General features: G+C 42.8%; 1 protein-coding gene across 3 annotated transcripts in view; it reads left to right on the forward strand.

The window, feature by feature from the left end:
• USP48 (ubiquitin specific peptidase 48) overlaps positions 1–20,400 on the forward strand; it is a gene marked incomplete at its 3' end in the record, with an annotated part of 68,284 nt that overhangs the window by 41,502 nt on the left and 6,382 nt on the right. For all 3 annotated transcript variants that reach the window (XM_081085665.1, XM_081085666.1, XM_081085664.1), the window contains exons 16-24: positions 4,224–4,348; positions 4,482–4,604; positions 4,874–4,935; positions 5,202–5,312; positions 7,594–7,724; positions 8,071–8,177; positions 8,846–8,950; positions 15,562–15,717; positions 19,534–19,659. In XM_081085665.1, coding sequence (XP_080941791.1) covers positions 4,224–4,348; positions 4,482–4,604; positions 4,874–4,935; positions 5,202–5,312; positions 7,594–7,724; positions 8,071–8,177; positions 8,846–8,950; positions 15,562–15,717; positions 19,534–19,659 — 1,046 coding nt within the window. The remainder of the gene's footprint in view (positions 1–4,223; positions 4,349–4,481; positions 4,605–4,873; positions 4,936–5,201; positions 5,313–7,593; positions 7,725–8,070; positions 8,178–8,845; positions 8,951–15,561; positions 15,718–19,533; positions 19,660–20,400) is intronic.

Genomic DNA, 20,400 nt, shown 5'->3' on the forward strand with positions numbered 1-20,400 from the left:
GCATGCTGGTCTTTCTGGATATTGTCTCACTGCGCTTTAGCTTACTAGCTAAGTGGCATTCTCATTTACTAACCACACTACTAGGTGGTGAGGGGGGTCATCCTGGGACTTGGATTCAGGTCTCTGCATCCCAAGCCCATCTCTCCTTCTCATCCCATCACCTGCTGCCCAGTTTGTCCTCCTTACACTTGGAGTCACAGCAGGAGCACAGATGTGAGAGATGTGGCCTCCTGGGTGGTAGACAGATTGAATAAATAAGCAGGAGGCGGAGTAAATGGCCAAAAGTAGATGAGTTTTTATGGAAACACTTTCTGTCATCTCTTATTTTACCTTCACAGCATAGATGTGGACCCAGGATGAATGCCTTCCTTTTGAGAGTTGAGGAATGCTTGATCTGTGATCTGTCCCACGGTTGAAACAGTGCCAGAACTCAGATTGTCATCTCATTCCTTCGCCCACTGACTTTTGCTTGGTCTTCCCACCTCCTGTCTCATCTTGTCATTTCATATCACAGTTTTGATTAGAAAGCCTGGCAGAGCTGAGTGTGATTTCAGGACGTGTGCTGCACTCCTCAGCAGAAATCATGCTCGAACTGTTTTTTAGTTCCTTAGCTTGATCTGGGACTTGTTGGCCCTTTCTTGATGTACTTTTTAAAGGAGAGTTCTCAACTACTGTTTTTGTGGACATCACCTGTCCATGTACCGTGTCTATGAGATCAGGTTTTTCAAGTGTAGGGCAGTGGACCTTAGAAACCCACTTGACTCATTAGGTTTATATTAAAACTGGTGACCCAGTGCACGCATTTGTGCACATTGAAAGGTAATTAATTAGAAGGTGGCCGGCGGGGTGGGCCAGACATGCCCTGGAGCCAACCTCCAGTGGTCTGCCAGTGTCATGGAGTGAGTGGGGTCCCTTCGGCTGGTGGGGTCCCTTGGCCTGGCCTGCTGGGATCGGGTCAAAACCTGCTGTCCATCCCCCGAGGATTTCCGGAGAGTGAGAGGGCACTCTGCAAAGTTGCTGTTATACAGGGTGTGGAACAGAAACACAAGTGTGCAATAAACCAGATTCAGGGCCGATAGTGCCCCAGCAACAACATAACCCTTGGGCGGAGGTGGAATTGTGCCGCCCCATGAGGAATCGGGCTCCTCCTCTCTGATTTTGGGGTGTGGCACCCCAGAACCGCCGCTGCTAAGTCACTGCAGTTCCACAACTCTGTTGAGCGCCTGCCCCCTGGTGGTCAGTGAGCGTCATAGTGACTGGTTGGACTGTCAGACACTTAGCATTAGACTTTTATATACATAGATTTGTTCCTGGATTGTGATGGTGCTGGTGATGGTGGTAGTGATGGTAGTACTGAATACAAGCAGTAGTGAGATGATAGTGGGCATGTACTGAATGTTTATACACATGCTGGATTAACTCTTTTATAAAACAATGCTGAGAAGTCAGTATTACTGTCATATCCATCGTACTGATGAGTAAGTAAGCTGAGGCGTAGAGATTTAAGAATCATTTGCTCAAGATCACCACATTTAATGGATAATTTTACCTAGGTGCATAATTGTCTCAAATTAGACTTTTCTTCAGAAATTTAAAGGACTTGCACTACCTCTCATTGTGCATGTTGTCCATTATGCGTAGGTGATTCCTTTCATTCCCTTTTGGCAGCTTGGAAGATTTTTTCCCTCTGTGTTCACTGGCATCTCACACTGGCCTGCCCTGGTGCAGGCCCTACCTCCCTCCCTTATTGTGAGAGGTGCTTGTGGAGGCCGGGTGCACCCAGGGGGGCCTCACTGGGGAATTCCCGATGTCAGTATCTGCTCTTGGGCTGCTCTGATTTCTCCATAGGCATCCATTCTCCTGCCTGGAAAATGCAGCCATGGCTGTGCCTGTTCTCGGGTAGTAGAGAGAAGAGGCCTTGGGAGACTGCCTTTGTGTCAGCTCATTGCCTCCCTCATCTCTGTGCTTTGTGTCCCCTGGTGTAGAGGTCTGACGCTTTATGTCACCAGAGAAGCTATGGTCTTCTTTGTGGGTAGAGGGAAGCAGAAAATATTAACTGCCTCTTCAATAGACTTTAATTCATTCTGGGGTTTTTTTAACCCCACCTGTACTTCCAGGTGCCCGCAATTTCTAGGCAGTTGTGCAGTGTATAAATCTTGTTACTTCTTGACTTTTGCCAATTTAGAATTCATTTTTCATATGTTTCATCTGTCTGCTTTTAAGCTTCTAAAGTTTTTGTTGCTGTTCTTCCCTCTCTGTTCACCCATCATTGTGATTTGAGATCTTTTTAAAAATTCCCTTTACTGTGGTTTAATGGTGTTTCAAGAGGCAACTGGAAGTAAATGCAGTTTTAACATCATTTTTTTTCCTGGAAGTGCTTGTTTTGCATTTTCTTATTTTTTTATAACAACACCTCCCCCCCCCCCCTTTTTTAAACCTATTGGGTTATATCACTCATATACAGAGGAAGAGTTTTTTCCTTTATTTTTTTAAGAAGGGAAAAAAGGAAACCACTTAAAATTATTTTTAATTTTAATTGCCTTGGAGTGCTTTCTAGACAATCAGGTCAAAGAAATCATACCTTTCCTTATTACGGCTGCATTCTATTTCACTATAAAGATGTGCTAGACTAGGTTTGGATAATCAATCTTTTAAAAATACTTCCTAATTGTGTCTTAGGGTATGCTTGTTGGAGTAAGCTTTTATAGCCCCAGAGGAAATTTAAATTAATAGCCTACTCAGAAAAAAAGTTAAATTTTACATTGTGACCTATTTTTCTCTGATATTAAGTTTATTAAAGCAAAGTAATCTTTTCTTGGGATTATTCAAAGGTCGATAAGAGGTGAAGGGTGGCAGTTATGAAGATATATTTATAGGTATTAGAAGTTACGGGGTTTGAATGAAACAGACCTGGGTTCCTAGTCCAGCTTCATTATTCACCAGCTGTGGAGCCCTAGGTGTATTAATTTCTCTGATTCTCAGTTTATTTATTATTAGGTGAAACACATGGAGCAAAGGATGATACTTACTTTATTTATTTTAGTAATTGTTTCTTTTTAAAACCAGTGATATTCACCAGTGTGTGTCTCAAGATTCTTTTTTTATGTATACTTTTATTTATTTTAATCCTCACTTGAGGATATTTGACTTTTAGAGAGAGAGGAGGGGAGAGGGAGAGACAGAGAGAAACACCGATGTGAGAGAGAGATACACACATTGATTGTTTGCCCCCCGCATGTCCCCCAGCCAGGTCTGGGAACCTGCAATGTAAGTACGTGCCCTTGACCGGAATCGAACCCGGGACCCTTCAGTCCGCAGGCCAGTGCTTCATCCACTGAGCCAAACTGGCTAGGGCAGAATGCTGTTGTCTTTAGAAAGCTTTATTACTTTTAACAAACATGGAGGTGCCTGGCAAACGGGGATAGAAAAACATGTGGCCTTGGAAACTTACAGATGGTTTTCTGGGTAATGACCCATATAGGTACATAGGGACAGTTCATTAATTCATCAGTTAGGAAGAGCTGAAACAATGAAAACTAGAACCACAAATGGAGTGAGAGGTGGAATGGGGGAAAGGCACCTAGGAGGGGCTGCTGAGGTTGCAGGTTTCTTCCATTTGGGCGTTCCCACGACCTTCCGACCTTCCAAGAAGAGGAAGGGTGGTGGTCACCGGTCCTGTTTTTTTCTCTGCGGATTTTTAAAGATTGGGGTGATGGCAGTAGGAAACTAACAGGATCTTGTCTGGGGACAGTTAACCAGTTGGATACTAGATTACTTTATTATTTAACTTTGAATCGGTAACAAGAGAATGGACACCACCTTGAAAACACCATTTTAATTCAGGATGATTTCAGTGAGGTAACACAATCAAATGGGAGGAAATACAGTCCGCAGGAAATTGTGAGGCGAGTGTGGGCGGAGATGAAATGCCTCGCGCAGAGCCACCAGGATCCCGGGAGCCCCTCTCACCCGCAGGAAGAAAGACAGGAAATGCTCAGCGCGAGTCTCATGCAATTGTTTTTATTGCCTGGTTTTTCAACCACAATGAAGGGCATAAAGGAATGGTTCCTTTAGAATGAGATAAAATAAACAAAATTAGAGATTTCTGAAACCAAAGAAAAATTGTATTTTTCTTAGGTTTAAGAAATAGGAAACATCTTTTTTGGAGGCTGTATGTTGACTTTTTTGGTTTAAATGTAAAAAAAAATTTTTTTAATACTCAGGGGAGTTGTGCATATCTGAAAACGAAAGAAGACTTGTTTCTAAAGAGGCCTGGAGCAAACTGCAACAGTACTTTCCAAAGGCTCCCGAGTTTCCCAGTTACAAAGAATGCTGTTCACAGTGCAAGGTACTGAACACAAGTCTCCTCCCTGTACCGCTTCCCGAGAATTAGCCTTGTTAGAACTTCTGCTGAGGGGGTGGGGAGGAGGCACGCCCCGGGCTGTCAGCAGGAGATGGTTGATTGCTTCATTCTCTTTCAGATTTTAGAAAGAGAAGGGGAAGAAAACGAAGCCTTACATAAGATGATTGCAAACGAGCAGAAGACTTCTCTCCCCAATTTATTCCAGGACAAAAGCAGACCTTGTCTTAGTAACTGGCCAGAGGTATAAGGATCCCCACCAAGGACAGAATTCATCTTACATTTCAGAGGCTTTTCTGCTGTATTGCTTCCAAACAACCCGAGCTTCTCTGATTCTCTTTGTTTAGTTTTTATCTAATCAGGGGGCTTTACTCTAATTCTGTTTCTTGGTAGCGGGCTGTGTTTTCATTTTATTTATAAAGCTTAGTGCATGGAAAAACATGTTTCCCTAAAGGGTTCAGATTAAGAACACAGTGTGTTGATGCCTGCTTTAATGTGACTTTGCTGTTCTAGGATACAGATGTCCTCTACATTGTGTCACAGTTCTTTGTAGAAGAATGGCGGAAATTTGTCAGGTAGAATCCAAAAATGTTTCTATTTCCCTTTTTCAGGGGTTGATTTTAGTGTTTTAAGAATTCATGGATTCTGATCATCATACCTTTTTAGTTACTTTTCCTAGCATGTGCTAAAAGCTTTCTTTTAAGTTAAAGGAATAATCAAGAGAAACATTTAATTACTAGTATCCTTTTCAATATATCTCTCATTTTTAACTAATGGAGCGCTCTTCTGTTTACTCATGCAGTAGTGAAGTATATTGATCCTCCTTGTCTCATTTGAGTAGGAAACCTACGAGATGTAGTCCCGTGTCATCGGTCGGAAACAGTGCTCTTCTATGTCCCCACGGGGGACTCATGTTTACATTCGCTTCCATGACCAAAGAAGATTCTAAACTGTGAGTTTCTTCTCTTCATGCAATTTGTCTGTTTCTAATGATTAGCAAGTTTCTTATCATTTTAAGAATCTAGTCCCTTGCTGAATTGTGGGGTTTTTCCCTCTTTCATATACTCACTCTACCAGAATGAGCACTTTTTTTAAAAAAAAGAAAGACCTGCTACTCCATAAAAGGCAAGAGGCCGACCATGGGCACCTTGCTCTTTGTTTCTTCCTGGAGCCCTGCTTTCTCCTCTGAAGCTGCTGCTAACAGTGCCTCTAGGTGGGCCTCTTTCCTAGGAACATATAACAGCCGGGGTCTTGGTGGTTTTTATCGGCAGCCACCAGACTTCATAAAGTAGAAGGGAGGCAGCATGGCACTGAGCTGGAATCTCAGGGTCCTAAAACCAAAACTGTGTTCTATTCCTTTAGTGTTTCCAAAGGGGCTCATCTATGACATTCACCCATTATGTTACCAGTTTGTCTTTTAAAATAAATTTTAAATAGCTATATAAGATAGGTAGAATGCCCCTGACCTTGCCTGTAAACCATGAAAAGAAAATTGAAACATAAATATTTCTCTGGGACAAAGCTAGAATTTGGGAGTTTATTATTCCTATATCAATACTTTTTTTAAAAAATATATTTTGTTGATTTTTCACAGAGAGGAAGGGAGAAGGATAGAGAGTTAGAAACATCGATGAGAGAGAAACATCGATCAGCTGCCTCCTGCACACTCCCTACTGGGGATGTGCCCGCAACCAAGGTACATGCCCTTGACCGGAATCGAACCTGGGACCCTTCAGTCAGCAGGCCCTCACTCTATCCACTGAGCCAAACCGGTCAGGGCCTTATATCAATACTTTTTAACATCAGTGCAGGAAGCTTAGCGTATACATATATTTTCTTCTAGGTTCTCCCCTGTTTGTTGGGGAAATATCTATAATAATAAAGCAAACAACTGTTGGCCACCAATTATTTAAAAGTTAAACAATTCAAATATAATTGAAGGGCCCTCAGTACTTAATCTTCTATTCCTCATTTTCTCTTTTTATTCCCGACTGTCTCACTGTCCTGAATTCTTTTTTCTTTATTGATTAAGGTATTACATATGTGTCCTTATCCTCCCATTGCCACCACCCCCCACCACCCCGCTCATGCCCTCATCCCCCTGGTGTCTGTGTCCATTGGTTAGGCTTATATGAATGCATACAAGTTCTTTGGTTGATCTCTCCCCCTTACCCCCACCCTCCCCTACCTTCCCTCTGAGGTTTGATGATCTGATCGATGCTTCTCTGTCTCTGGATCTGTTTTTGTTCATCATTTTATGTTGTTCATTATAATCCACAAATGAGTGAGATCGTGTGATATTTATCTTTCTCCAACCGACTTATTTCACTTAGCATCTCCAGGTCCATCCATGCTGTTGCAAATGGTAAAAGTTCCTCCTTTTTTTTTTTTTTTTTTTTTTTTTTTTATAATGTAGCAGTGAAATGTTCCATTGTGAGGATGTACCACAGTTTTTTAATCAACTTATGCTGATGGGCACTTAGGCTGTTTCCAAATCTTAGCTATTGTAAATTGTGCTGCTATGAACATAGGGGTGCATATGTCCTTTCTGACTGGTGTTTCTAGTTTCTTGGGATATATTCCTAGAAGTGGGATCACTGGGTCAAATAGTCCTGAATTTTTGAGGGTTATCCACCTCAGAAAGTATTTCTTTAAACACACACACACACACACACACACACACTAATGTTTTGCGTGGTTGAATTTTTTTCTAGCCTTGGCCAGTGTGGCTAGGTTGGTCGGAGCATCATACCATGCACCGAAAGATTGCCAGTTCCGTTGCTGATCAGAGCACATACCTGGGTTGTGGTTGTCCCAGTTCGGGGTGCCTAAGGAGGCAATCGATGGATGTTTCTCTCTCTCTCTCCCTCTCTTCCTCTCTCCCTCTCTTCCTCCCCCATTCTCCCTCTCTCCCTCTCCCCCCACTTTTTTCTTAACCCCCCTTCCCTTCTCTCTAAAATCAGTGAAAAACCATATCCAACTACCTTCTTTCTCAATTTAGGTTTTTGAGATTTAACCAAGTTGATTCATGTAACTTCAGTCCATTTTGTTTCTTTGCTTTGGTAGCATTCGTTTCTGTGGAAAAAACACCCAAACTACTGTTCCTCGTTGCTGATGACGTGGCTTTCCCCTGATTCCTCTGTATTAAATGCTGGTTGTGATGATTTCTGTTTAGGAGGCTGATGGATGATATCAGTTCTCTGAATTAAGGCATGTTGTGTTTTTTTGCACAGTATAGCTCTCATATGGCCCAGTGAGTGGCAAATGATACAAAAGCTGTTTGTTGTGGATCATGTAATTAAAATCACAAGGACCGAAGTGGAAGACGTAAATCCTTCAGAAACACAGTATATTTCTGAGCCTAGTAAGTTTTCATACTGCTTTTGGTTTGCGTAGTGAAGAGTTGACATTGTAAGGGAAGTAAGAGCATGTGGATATTATGGCCTCTACTTAAAATTAAAGGTCCCATGGCAGTCCAAACTAATACTCCCCAAGGGTGTGAGGGGTGGGGAGCCATCATTACAATTATGTCATGATTTGTACGTTTATTTGTTGGTAGTAAATGGGTTTCTGTATTGTTGCTATTTGCATATAACAGTGCAACAATTCAGCAGTTAATAGAAAATATGAGTAATTGTTGAATGAATACTCACTGGTAACTTTGATACATGTTTTTAGATATTTGGGTCTTCTATTTCCCTTTTCTTTAGAACTCTGCCCAGAATGCAGAGAGGGCTTACTGTGTCAACAGCAGAGGGACCTGCGTGAATACACTCAAGCCACCATCTATGTCCATAAAGTTGTGGATAATAAAAAGGTACCAGTCCCTCTTGTGGCCCTGGCTGGTAATGGTCAGGCTCGTGTTTTTCACTTGCTGTTGGGAGTTTCCCTGAGGACTGCCGAGGATCACGTTTTTGTTTCCATGGAGCTTTTGGCATAAAAATTAAAATTAGACAGGAATTGAATACGAATGGTTATGTGGTTGCTGGTGGAATGAATATTCGGCACACAAATAGTTACTGAATGTCATCTGTGTGTCTGGAATGGCTTCACTGCTGGGGATACAGTGGTGAAGAAGACAGACGAGGAACCGGCCTCCAGAGCATTTGTGCCTCGTGAGTTAGATCAAGTAGCATTGGGCCTCCTGCCGTCTGAACCATGGGACAGTCAGTGTGCTGGGAGAAATGCAGAGCATTTCTGAACTGCCGCACAATAACATCATCGTTAAAGCCGACCACAGTGACTGTTCTGTGCAGATCACTGACATTATGGTGGCTGCATTAGATGCAAGAATAAACCACAGGATAAACTTAACCTGTTACAGGAGGATCCGGAGCCCCTGAGTCTTGAACCTCTGATGTGTGTATGTGATCCCATCGGTGATAAAGGTGTCCCTCCTCTTGATAACGGTGGGCAGCCAAAGCCCCTCCGTGACTCATCTTCTGAGGTCTGACATGTCTGTCTCTGCTTTCCTCGTACATTCAGGTGATGAAGGATTCTGCTCCGGAGCTGAATGTGAGCAGTTCCGAAGCAGAGGAAGATAAGGAAGAAGCTAAACCAGACGGAGAAAAGGACCCAGACTTTAATCAGGTATGTGTTGAAGCAGCTTTTCTTTGTCATGCCTTCGGCTGAGCTGGCAGGGAGGGCAGCCTCTCCATGCCCCAGGCGTGTCTCCACACCCGTGTGGGTATTAAGCCTCGACACCCTTCGTTCTGGTGGCATGCAGTAGCCGTCCTGATGTCTCATGAAAAGCTCTGGGCAGCATTATTACAGAATCACAGCAACACATTTTTAGCTAGAAAAGAAGGCTAAAACAAGACCCATATCTTGGTTTGTTGCTTAATCATGGAATCTTTAGGTATAAAAAAGCCATCTTAGATTTCCTCATAAATAAAATAAACAATAGATTTAATAATGGAGTTTATAGATGAGATTTTTGGGTCTGTAAGTAGACAACTAACCATGTCAACATTAGTCTTTTCTATTCCATTATGATTTCCTATCCCCTCTCCTTTTTTGGTTGCTTGATTATATTCTGCATGCTCATTGTATTGGGAAACTTGTCTTAAGAACAGGAAATAACGTAGGAATATGTTTGGTTGATGTACGATGTAGATAAGTTTGATCTTCTCCAAAAGTCAGGCCACTGTGTTCCAGGATATTCTATGGATACCCTAAATTCATTAAATTTCTACTCTACCTAGAGTTTAGTTTTAACAGATGAGAGATTGTCTTTCTTTCTGCCGAAATACAGGGTAGTCAAATGATGGTTGTCCTTCTCCCTGACGGAGTAAATGGTATAGTGATCGTCTGCTGTATCTGTGAGAGCAGAACTCTGGGCTGGTCCTGTCTGTGCTCACCGATCCTGCTATTTCATTTTTAACGTCGATGGAGAAAGTCTGAAAAGCCCTCTTTGACTTGAATCTTGGTCTCCCCGAGCGAAATGTTACTTGTGGTTTCCCAGTTGGCAGAGAGATACGTCAGCATTTGCTTTCTGTGCTGTCGCATCTCATAAATGTTAACTGTAAAACACCTGTGAGAGAACAAAATCGTGCACTCTGTGCACCATCCTTCTGACAGCGATCAGCCACTCTTGTTAAAGTTGCCCTACCAAATTCGTATTTCCGCCAGTCAGCATCGGGGGCCTTGGCTTCCTTCCAAGACCGAGCTCCTTAGTTCAGATCTATACATTTCAAAATACGTTTTTATTGGTTTGAGAGAGAATATCATTGAGAAAGAGAAACATTGGTTGTCTGCCTCCTGCAGGCCACACTCCTGACTTGGGATCAAGCTAGCAACCCGGGCATGTGCCCCGGCTGGGAATCTGCATGGGATGACCCTCAACCAGCAGCCACACTGGCCGTGTATGCATGTATACATTTTACAGGAATGAAGGTTTACAGCCCTGAGGGGATGTTTTCCTATGGCAAATAACCCCCCCCCCCCATTAAAACCCATGTGCATATACAGTGGGGCCTTGACTTACGAGTGTCCCGACTAACGAGTTTTTTGAGATACCAGCTGTCTCTCAGCCCATTTTTTGCATTGAGTTGATAGAGTAATTTGAGTTAATGAGCTAAGGAGCTCGGTCTCGGAACGAATTGAACTCGTAAGTCAAGGCCCCACTGTATGCCTTCTGTTATGAGGGATGGTTTTTGAGATGACAGAGTCAAATAATGTCTCTGTAGGAGTTTGCAAACCTCTCTGCCTTTGTAATCTGTTTGTTGTCCACTTTTTCATGTCTCAAATCCTTATACAGTTCATCTTCCATGATCTTCACAGATCTGCAAACAAGTCTGTGTTTCTAGTTGATACATTAAAAGAGTGTGTGCGCGTGCGTGTGTGTGCACACGTGTGCATATCCATTCTGATTTACAGCTTCATTCTCTTTTTGGTTTGCTTGGCTGGCAACACCATACTGTTGATCAGCTGCCTTCTGCACGCCCCCTACTGGGGATCGAGCCCACAACCCAGGTACGTGCCCTTGACTGGAATAGAACCCGGGAACCTTCAGTCCGAAGGCAGATAGATGCTCTATTCACTGAGCCAAACCATACGGTTTTAATTATTACCTCTTGGATGTATGGTTTAATAATCCATTGGGAATCTCATCTTTTTCCTATGTTTTTTATTACCTGTGGTTACCAACTCACTTTCTGCTCCCTCTGGTAAACTTTAAATTAGTTTGTAAAACTTGACATGTATGTTCTTAGTTTCTGTTATTTCAAGCTTTGCTTTTTCATCTAAGAAGTATTTAGAAAACTCTTTACATTTTCAAGAGATTTAGGCTTTTGGAAAGCTGACTTTTTTGAATATGTAGTTTTATTCATTGGTCATAACCACATCAATTTACAAAAGTGAATGTGGAATTCTTCGATGTGGATGACAACAGATTTCACATGTACAAATATGATAGAGGACGTTGGGAAACATTGCTTTTTATGCTGTAATTACATTTTATACTTTGTAATTTTCTTCTATCTTCTCCTTGTTTGGAAGTTGTAATACTCAAGAATGTTTTAAATAGTTCTTGTCCCACAATAAAATCTCAAGTGTAACCTTCCTTCTTTAGAAAAGAGTAGAGTCCCAGAATATCAAGTCTTTTCAGAATGCCAGCCTCGTCAAACCTTTTCTTTGTAACAGAGTTGACCCTTGAGCAACACTGGGTTCGGGCTGTTGACCCTGCGTACAGTCAAAAATCCACGTATAACTTTTGACTCCCAGAAATTTTCCTAATAGCCTAGTGTTGACTGGAAGCCTTATCAATAACATACGCAGTCAGTTAACACATTTTGTATATTATACATAATATATACTATATTCTTACAATAAGGTAAGCTAGAGGAAGGAAAATGTTATCAAGAAAATCATAAGGAAGAGCCCTGGCCGGTGTGGCTTAGTTGGTTGGGTGTCACCCTGGGCACCAAAAGATTCCCTTCAGGCACATGCCCAGGGTGCATGCTGGATTCCCGGTAGGGGGCGTGCAGGAGTTAGCTGCTGATGCTTTGCTCTCGAATTGCTGTTTCTCCCTCTCCCTTCCTCTCTCTCTAAAAATCAGTGAAAATATTTTTAAGAATTAAAATCATAAGGAAGAGAAAATACAATTATTCTATTTACTTGGGGGAAAAAAATCCACGTTTAAATGAACCTGCAGAGTTCAAACCCGTGTTGTTCAGGGTCAACTGTACATTACAGTATCTCAGTACATAGATAGCTTTTATAATTGCCGTTTTAAATCCCTCTAATAGCAAATGATTTCTAGTTGTCCTTAATGGAGATGAACAAATCTCTTTTCCTCTTTTCTCTTAAGCTAGATCAACACAGTTCCTTTGACTTTGACCTAATCTACAATTTAGGTTAATAATGAACCCAGTATTGGTTATCACTTAGGTAACTAAAAGCCATTTAAAACCAATGGGCTGCTTTTTGTCAGATAAGTTGGATTTAAATTCTATGGATTTTTTTAAAAGTAATTCTGGGAAAAGCTTTTAGACCCATTTAAAACCAGTCATTAACGTATCATGCTTAATGCTCAGGGCTTTGTTATTTGGTTGTGTTTTGTGTTTCTAAAGTAAAATTTCACATTACTGTAGATATTTTTCCCAATTGTGGAATTTCGGTCCAGTTTTTTTTTTCAATAGTCGATCGAGATTAAGAAAAATGTTTCATCAGCTTTGACTTTTTATGAACTCCCATGTTTCCTTAACCTTTCCTGACGACTGTCAGAATCATTGGACCCAGCCTGGTGCGGTTCCTAGCCTGTGGGCATCACCCTAAACAAATGCTCTTCTGTGTTTGCATCCTGATCCCCTTCCGCTTTGTAAATCTCTGGAGCTCCCATGGTAATGACTGTGGCATCTGTGTCCATAATGATCCCGAAACCGCTCTGCTGTGCACAGCTGACGAGCCAGTGCCTCATGGTTACCTCATTCAGTTTTCATTAAATCGGGGAAAAGTGTTCTTTTTTGTTTGTTTTTATTAATCCTCACCTGAGGATATTTTTCCCATTAATGTGTAGAGAGAGTAGAAGGGAGGGAAGAGGAAGAGAAAAACATTGATGTGAGAGTGACACACATTGATTGGTTGCCTCCCACATGTGCCCTGACCAGGGCCAGGAATACAACCTACAATCCATGTATGTGCCCGTGACCAGTAACTGAACCTGTGACCCTTCATTACGTTGCTTGACGCTCTAACCGCTGACCCATACCGGCCAGGGCCTCTGTTAGACTCTTGATGAGGCATTTATAGGATGCCTTGTAGAAGCGGAAGAGGATCAGGATGCAAACACAGAAGAGCATTTGTTTAGGGTGATGCCCACAGGCTAGGCACCGCACCAGGCTGGGTCCAATGATTCTGACAATCGTCCGGAAAGGTTAAGGAAACACGGGAGTTCATAAAAAGTCAAAGCTGAGGAAACTTGTAGAATGACATTTGGTCCTTACCTATTATTTTTTCCTTAAGACTAGTATAAGATGTATTACGTGCCCATGTGTATTCCTATATTTTGTTGCTGAACCGCCCTTAGGTTCATTATGACCTTCACATCTGAATACTTAAACCAGCACGGAAGTGTTTAAAGTTATCAGCAGCTTATACTAAATTTCCATGTCATCTCAAAAACAGAAGAAAATATTTAATACAAATAAATTAGGATGATGACTTCAACTAATAATCTTATCCTTGGCCGGGTGGCTCAGTCGTTTAGAGAGCCATCCTATACACCAAAAGGCTATGGATTCAATTCCTAGTCAGGGCACATACCAAGGTTATGTGTTTGATCCCTGGTAGTAGGGGCACATACAAGAAGCAACAGATCAATGTTTCCTCTCTCTTTAAAATGAATAAACATATCCTCCAATGAGGATAAAAAAAAAAAATCTTGCCCTAGCTGGTTTGGCTTGGTGGATAGATTGTCAGCCTGCAGACTGAAGGGTCCCAGGTTCGATTCCGGTCAAGGGCATGTACCTTGGTTGCGGACACATCCCCAGTAGGGAGTGTGCAGGAGGCAGCTGATTGATGTTTCTCTCTCATCAATGTTTCTAACTCTCTATTGCCGGGGTCCAACCCCAACGGGTCCAGGGGTCCCCAAAGGTGTGGACGGAGTTGGCAAAGAAGGAATGACATGGAGACAGTGTTCAGTTGATCAGCAGCCTAGCCAGGATCTCTAGCCAGGATCTCCAGCCAAGTTCTGGTCTGGATCTCCAGAGAGGTTCTGCTCTGGATCTCCAGCCAGGTTCTGTGTCCATGTTGTCTTGCTAGGTTCTCCAGCCAGGTTCTCCAGGTTCTCCAGCCAGGTTCTGTAGCCAAGTTCCCTCACTAGGTTCTCCAGCCAGGTTCTGTCCAGGTTCTCCAGCCAGGTTCAGTCACCAGGTTCTAGTCAGGTTCTCTTGCCAATTTCTGTAGTCAGGTTCAGTCCAGGATCTTTTGCCATGTTCTCTCGCTAGGTTCTGTCTCTAGGTTCTGAGGCCAGTTTCTGTCCAGGATCTTTTGCCATGTTCTCTCCAGCGAAGTTCTTCTGTCTCTAGAGAACGTTCTGTGTAGGTTCTGTGCCTAGGTTCTGTCTCTCTCGGTTCTGTCTTCTTACATCTGTATTTATACCAGTTGATTCCAATCCTATCAATCTCTATTTCAAAGGTTAGGGCGTTTCTTATCTCCCTTCCAGGGAGTAAAGATTATGTACCTTAAGCATGATTGTTCGTAGTTAAAGTGATTAATTTCCCACCTGGCGCTTAGTTAAGAGGTTTTATTCCCTCCCTAACTTCAGGGGGAAATCCCTACCTGGGGAAACAACCTTTCTCAGAGAGGCGACCTTGGTTAAAACACATAGTGCCAAGAAGGTGAGCAAACATATTAAGAACAGTATGCCATATATGCCAGGTCCCTTGAAACAGCAAGCATGGACCGGCTCCCGGCACTCTATCTCTCCCTTCCTCTCTGTAAAAAAATCAATAAAATATATTTAAAAAATTAAAAATAATGAACTCACTTAAAAAAAATCTTAAAGTTTTCCAGCATATCCCAAGTCTTATGATTTAAGGTCAGATATATCATTTTGCTTTTAAATGTTCTTTTTATAATATCTTCTTAAAACAATCTTGGAGCTTACATGCAGTTAGAAGAATTATCTCATTCTTTTCTTTATTCAATTCTATGAGCCTGCTAAAAATGAGTCTCTACTTATTTTTTTAAATGATATAGGAAGAAAAGATTATCTTTTAAAAAATTCTTTGTTGTTGAAAGTATTACATATGTCATTCCCACCCCCACCCCCATCAACCCCCTCTAGCCTGCTCCCACCCCTGCCCCAGCCTTCACCACCCTACTGTCTGTGTCCATGGGTTTTGCATATATGCATACAAAGTCTTTGGTTGATCACCTCGACTTATTTCTGACATTGAATTTCAATGTTTAGGGCAGGGGTCCTCAAACTACGGCCTGTGGGCCACATGCAAATACAAATATTGTATTTGTTCCCGTTTTGTTTTTTTACTTCAAAATAAGATATGTGCAGTGTGCATAGGAATTTGTTCATAGTTTTTTTTTAAACTATAGTCCAGCCCTCCAACGGTCTGAGGGACAGTGAACTGGCCTCCTGTTTAAAAAGTTTGAGGACCCCTGGTTTAGGGGACTCATAAGTAGAGCACGATTAATACTGTGGATCATTTCATTGCTTCCTTTGTTTTGAATCTTTATTATAGAGCAACGGAGGAACAAAAAGGCAAAAGATATCCCATCAAAATTACATTGCCTATCAGAAGCAAGTTATTCGACGGAGTATGCGGCATAGAAAAGTTCGTGGCGAGAAAGCACTTCTTGTTTCTGCTAATCAGACATTGAAAGAATTGAAAATTCAGGTGAGGACAGCATAACACCGAGTATGTTGTGGACTAAAAGGATCTTCATAAATCCCTGCTTTCCACCCATGTTCATATGTGTAACTGTTTTTTTCTAGGTTGATCTCTAGTCATGTATTAAGTCACTGAGAAGGTTTTATTGATTTTGGAGTAATGCCTGCAGGACCCCAACATTAAAATAACTTATTCTTTAAAATGATCAGAAGATTTTAGAACAGACAAGCTTTCTATGAAGATGAAAGTGTTTTTGGATTCTGAAATTTGAACAAGTTCTGAGTAGCTTTCCAACGAGAAACATCGAGTGTCAGTTCGTTAACGTGTCAGGGTTGTTCCAGAATAATTGTTCTCTCACTTTATTGTGCTGTATGCTTTTCTTTGGCCACTTAATGGGCATCTGAGCCGATTATTACCAGGATTTTCTGTCAAATTTAAGGGGATGTAAAAGGCAGCTGCTTAATTGTTCATTGGATGAGTCAGAAATTCTTTTCATCATAATATTTTTGATGTCAGATAAGTCTGTTTGGTAGAATTTTAAAATTACCTTCACCTCTCTTCTCAGACTGGTGTTTTCATATTATTTTGTAAAGGTCCATCTTACATCATTTCCTCTCTGTCCCCCTAAAAGCATGCATTGCTTTACAGATCAATTTAATGAATGCAATGTGGGCATTGTGAAAAGGCTTCACGGAGTGTTAGTTCTCGGCGCTAATGCAGAAGGGCTGTAAATGAGCGTGCCACTGGTATATCTCACCACGCAGGCAAAGAGGGCTGATAAGTTCAAGATGTCCAGGAAGAAAGCCTGGCCCCTGATCTGTTTCAGTCACTGCTATATGTCCAAAAAGCTGACCAAATTTCCCTCGTTGCTGCTTTCATGTGGCATAGTCTAATGGTTATGCATCTTTCTTGTTGCTGATATTTATCATTGTGATTGAGACAAAAGTACAGGCTTCCTTTGAGGGTGTTATGTGTTCCAGATTGTCCGGGGAACAGCGTTTCCCTCGGTTGAACCCATCGCTCTGGAAATAAACGTGTTGGTACAATATCTTCCCTCTGTTTATTGTACCTTTTCCATCTGAGAAAGCTTGCTTCTGTCACCGGCTTTCTGCCTGTCAGTGGTAAACCTCAAACATTCAAACCCTTTCTAGGACACAAAGAGCCCCTGTGGTGGAGGCATTTGAAAAGCCTGTGCTGCTTCTATTATGGACGACCATTTTTGAAGAATAAGTCAAAAAGTCAGCAGAAACCACCGATCTAGGAGAGGAGTGTGTAACCTGCACCAATGGGTTATTAGAAGGCAGCAGCTGTTCAAGTGAACGTCCCGAAATGGGCTCTGCTCAGACAGTTCCTTTACAGTGTCCTTCCTCTCATCTCCCACCTGCTCAAGCACCGCTGTGATCTAAGCAGGGTCCAAACAAAGGGCAACGAGATGCCATTTCTCCTCGCTGCTCAGTGTGGCAGCTTTGAAAGCGTCGACTGGATGTGACCCTTTTACCGCAGCAGCCGGGGCAGCATCGGGCCTTGTGGTGGGCATGCGTGCGATCCCCGCTTCGTGGTGGTGGGTGGTTTTTTGAAAAGCATGTTTTTGTGTTTGATGGAGCCTTTCCTCCAGGGAATACTACAATTCCAAGTTAATAGGACGACAAGCTTTGTAAAACTCAATGGCTTAGCCTAGACATACCCATTTGCAGTTCTTTAAAACCTGAGGAAACTTGCTTTGCCAAATTACTAATTCATCCACCTATGATGCCATAAAGCAAATGAAGTATAATTTATTCATCTCCTTTCTCAAAGGATGCAGTGTTTTATTGTGTTATTTCATTTTCCCAAAAATAGGTTTTGAGTGGGTGGTATTGCCTGCCTTAGAAAGGAGGAAGTGTTGGCACAGGTTAAATGGCTGGTAGTGGAAGCCATTGCTCGTACATTTCCTTATTTCTCTCTCTCTCTCTCTCTCTCTCTCTCTCTCTCTCTCTCTCTCTCTCTCTCTCCCCCCCCCCCCTCTCTCTCTCTCTCACACACACACACACACACACACGCACACGCACACTAGCAAGCAGCAGGGAGCCACTCACCGTTAGGAAAACATTGTTCCCTAATTGCTCTATAGATCAGGAAAGCTGTATCGACTTGTTAAACACACTTATATAATATTAGTTCTGCTCAAGCGTTCTCCTAGTACTTACGGTTTGTGAGTTATTGTACCAAAGGCCTCCATGTCTTTAATTAGCCTGTTCCCTTGTTCTAAAATCATTTTCTCCTCATTAGCACACTTGTTCATTTTTCCTCGCACCTCTTCTACAAAACCTGTCCTGGCCTCCGGTCGTAGAGCTGGCTGTTCTCTCTTCCGTGTCCCCCTGGATCTTACCCGTCCCTCCCGCCCCCGCCTCCACATTGTTGCTCTCACTCCTGTGAACTCCAGGGTGGCGTCAGTCACTTTCATCTTTCTTGCTCTTAGCACAGTATTTGACAGGTAGCTTCTTATTAAATGTTTCATTAGTTCTAGAGTGAATTTTAATGTCCTTGTCTGTGTGCTCAAATAATCAAGTCTGAGCATCGGCCCCTCACCGATGGTGCTTGTGTCCAGGGGTACTTGTTGTCAGTCCACAGGGTGGTGCAAAGACCATCAGCATTCAGGGATATGAGCCAGCATTCCTCCAGCCGAGCAGCTGCGACATTTCCCACACTCGTATGCGACGCCTCCCTGTAGCTGGTCCTTCTCCACGGGCCCCGGGCCTGTGTGCTGGGCTGGCTTTGGTAGAACTGTCCTGTCCATTCTTCTCCCTTCCCAGAATAGGCTTATTGCTTCATAGGCGGTTCTTGGTGATGCCAGTGCACCGTAGCCACCCGTCCCCGTTTGATCGATCCCTGCTCGCTTCTCGGGGGCTGATGTCCTTTTGAGAAGTCCCGTCGAGGTTCTTATTTGTCTGTGTGCCGTTATTAAGACCACTTTTGTGGTCCCAGCTGTCCCAGCATGGAAATCTCCTGGCCCCTGTTACACACACGGTTGGTTCAGGCTGCCTTGCTAGGCTCGTTTTGCCTTCCCATGTTCAAAGGGTAGAGGAAGAGAGTGCATGGAATGGTAGGATGGTTTTCCTCTACGTCATGGGTATAGGAGTAATGAAACATATATGTAATAGAATGCGCTCAAGGAGGATGTAACTGAGTCAGGAAGCATAATAAAGTACACACCGGGAAATAATAAAAGTGAAGTTTTTCTGAGTTTGAAAATGTGTAAGTAGTCTTTCTGAATGTATTTACTTTTTAACACTTGGCTAGAACTAGGGTCCTTACCCTTAAGGAATTCATATTTTGGTTCCTAGATGAAGGATCAGTCTAAGAATATGTGTCCCAAGGACTGAATTGTGTAGTCCAGGCTGCTTGCTAAAGGAATCAAAGCAGAAGGAAGAAGAGTCCAAATCGCCTTCTGGCTAATTTAAAGACTTGATGATTACAAGGCTGTGGGACTTGGACATGGTCCCTTGGGCTGATGACAGTAGTGGCCCTGCCCAAGCCTCATGGCCAGAGGAGCTGTCAGCCCAGCTCCACCTTCTGCTCCTTTGATTCCCTACCCTCGGAGAGGTGATAGGCGCAGGACTAAAGGATCTGTGGGTATAACTGTTCCTCTACCAGCCCCCCTAGGGGAGTTCCCAGATGTGTTGGGATTGTAGCCTCAGTAGGTAGGTAGCAAGTGGGCTGACTGCACACAGTAATGTCTTTTGTACTCGAGTTCCCTTATTTTTTAAGGAATCTATTTATTCATATGGGGTATAAGTCTCAGCATTTTGCTTTATACCAACTTTTTTTTTTTTTTTTTCTCAGATCATGCATGCATTTTCAGTCGCTCCTTTTGACCAGAATCTCTCCATTGATGGAAAGATTTTAACTGATGACAGTGCCACCCTCGGCACCCTTGGAGTCATTCCGGAATCTGTCATTTTGTTAAAGGTAAGTGACGGTTTCTTACCTGAGGAATTCTAGAAGGTTTTTTCCTTCTCTTTTCTCTGGAGCTTTTTGATGATGCACATCCACGTGTGAACCGCCGCAATGGTGGTTACAGCTGCCCGGGTCCTCGGCAGGGTGTGGTAACAGGTGACAGCCGTGAATTCGCGCTGGTGTCTCGGTTCGCCGGCTGTGGCTGAGCCGCAGAGACTTAGAGGAGGTCAGGGCATCAGTTTTCATAATTTTGTTAAAAATAATTATCTAGATCGAGCCTCCTCCCTAACTTCCGGATCAGCAGAGTTAACGATACTTCTACTGTTAAAGCATTCGCTCATTTCCTCCAGGCTCAAAGATCGCAGCCGGTCATGTTAGGAATCACACGGGCCCGAGGCTTGGCCACACAGTCAAAATACTTTTGGTTGTCCTCATGGGATTCTTGTCCAGCTGGTGGAAACTGGCTTTGGGTAGAATGGATGTAGGAGGTATGTTAGATAGTAGGGCTTCTGAGAAACTGTCAAAGAAAGTGAGTCATTGAACCAGCCTTATTTGCCCAATGGTTCTCGTGGCTAGAGGTACCTACTCATCACTTTCCTTTGCTTCTTTGTTGTTTCTCTGTGGCCAGAAGTATCCCCACTGTGCTAAAATGTTCATAGGGTATTTGAACGGGGACATAGATCATACCCAAGCGCCTCAGTTCTGAGGAGATAAGCTAGGCCCTGGACATGATGGAGCAGACTCATATCTGCC

Source organism: Myotis nattereri (assembly GCF_964212035.1).
Source record: "Myotis nattereri genome assembly, chromosome: 3".
Classification (NCBI taxonomy): Eukaryota; Metazoa; Chordata; class Mammalia; order Chiroptera; family Vespertilionidae; genus Myotis; species Myotis nattereri.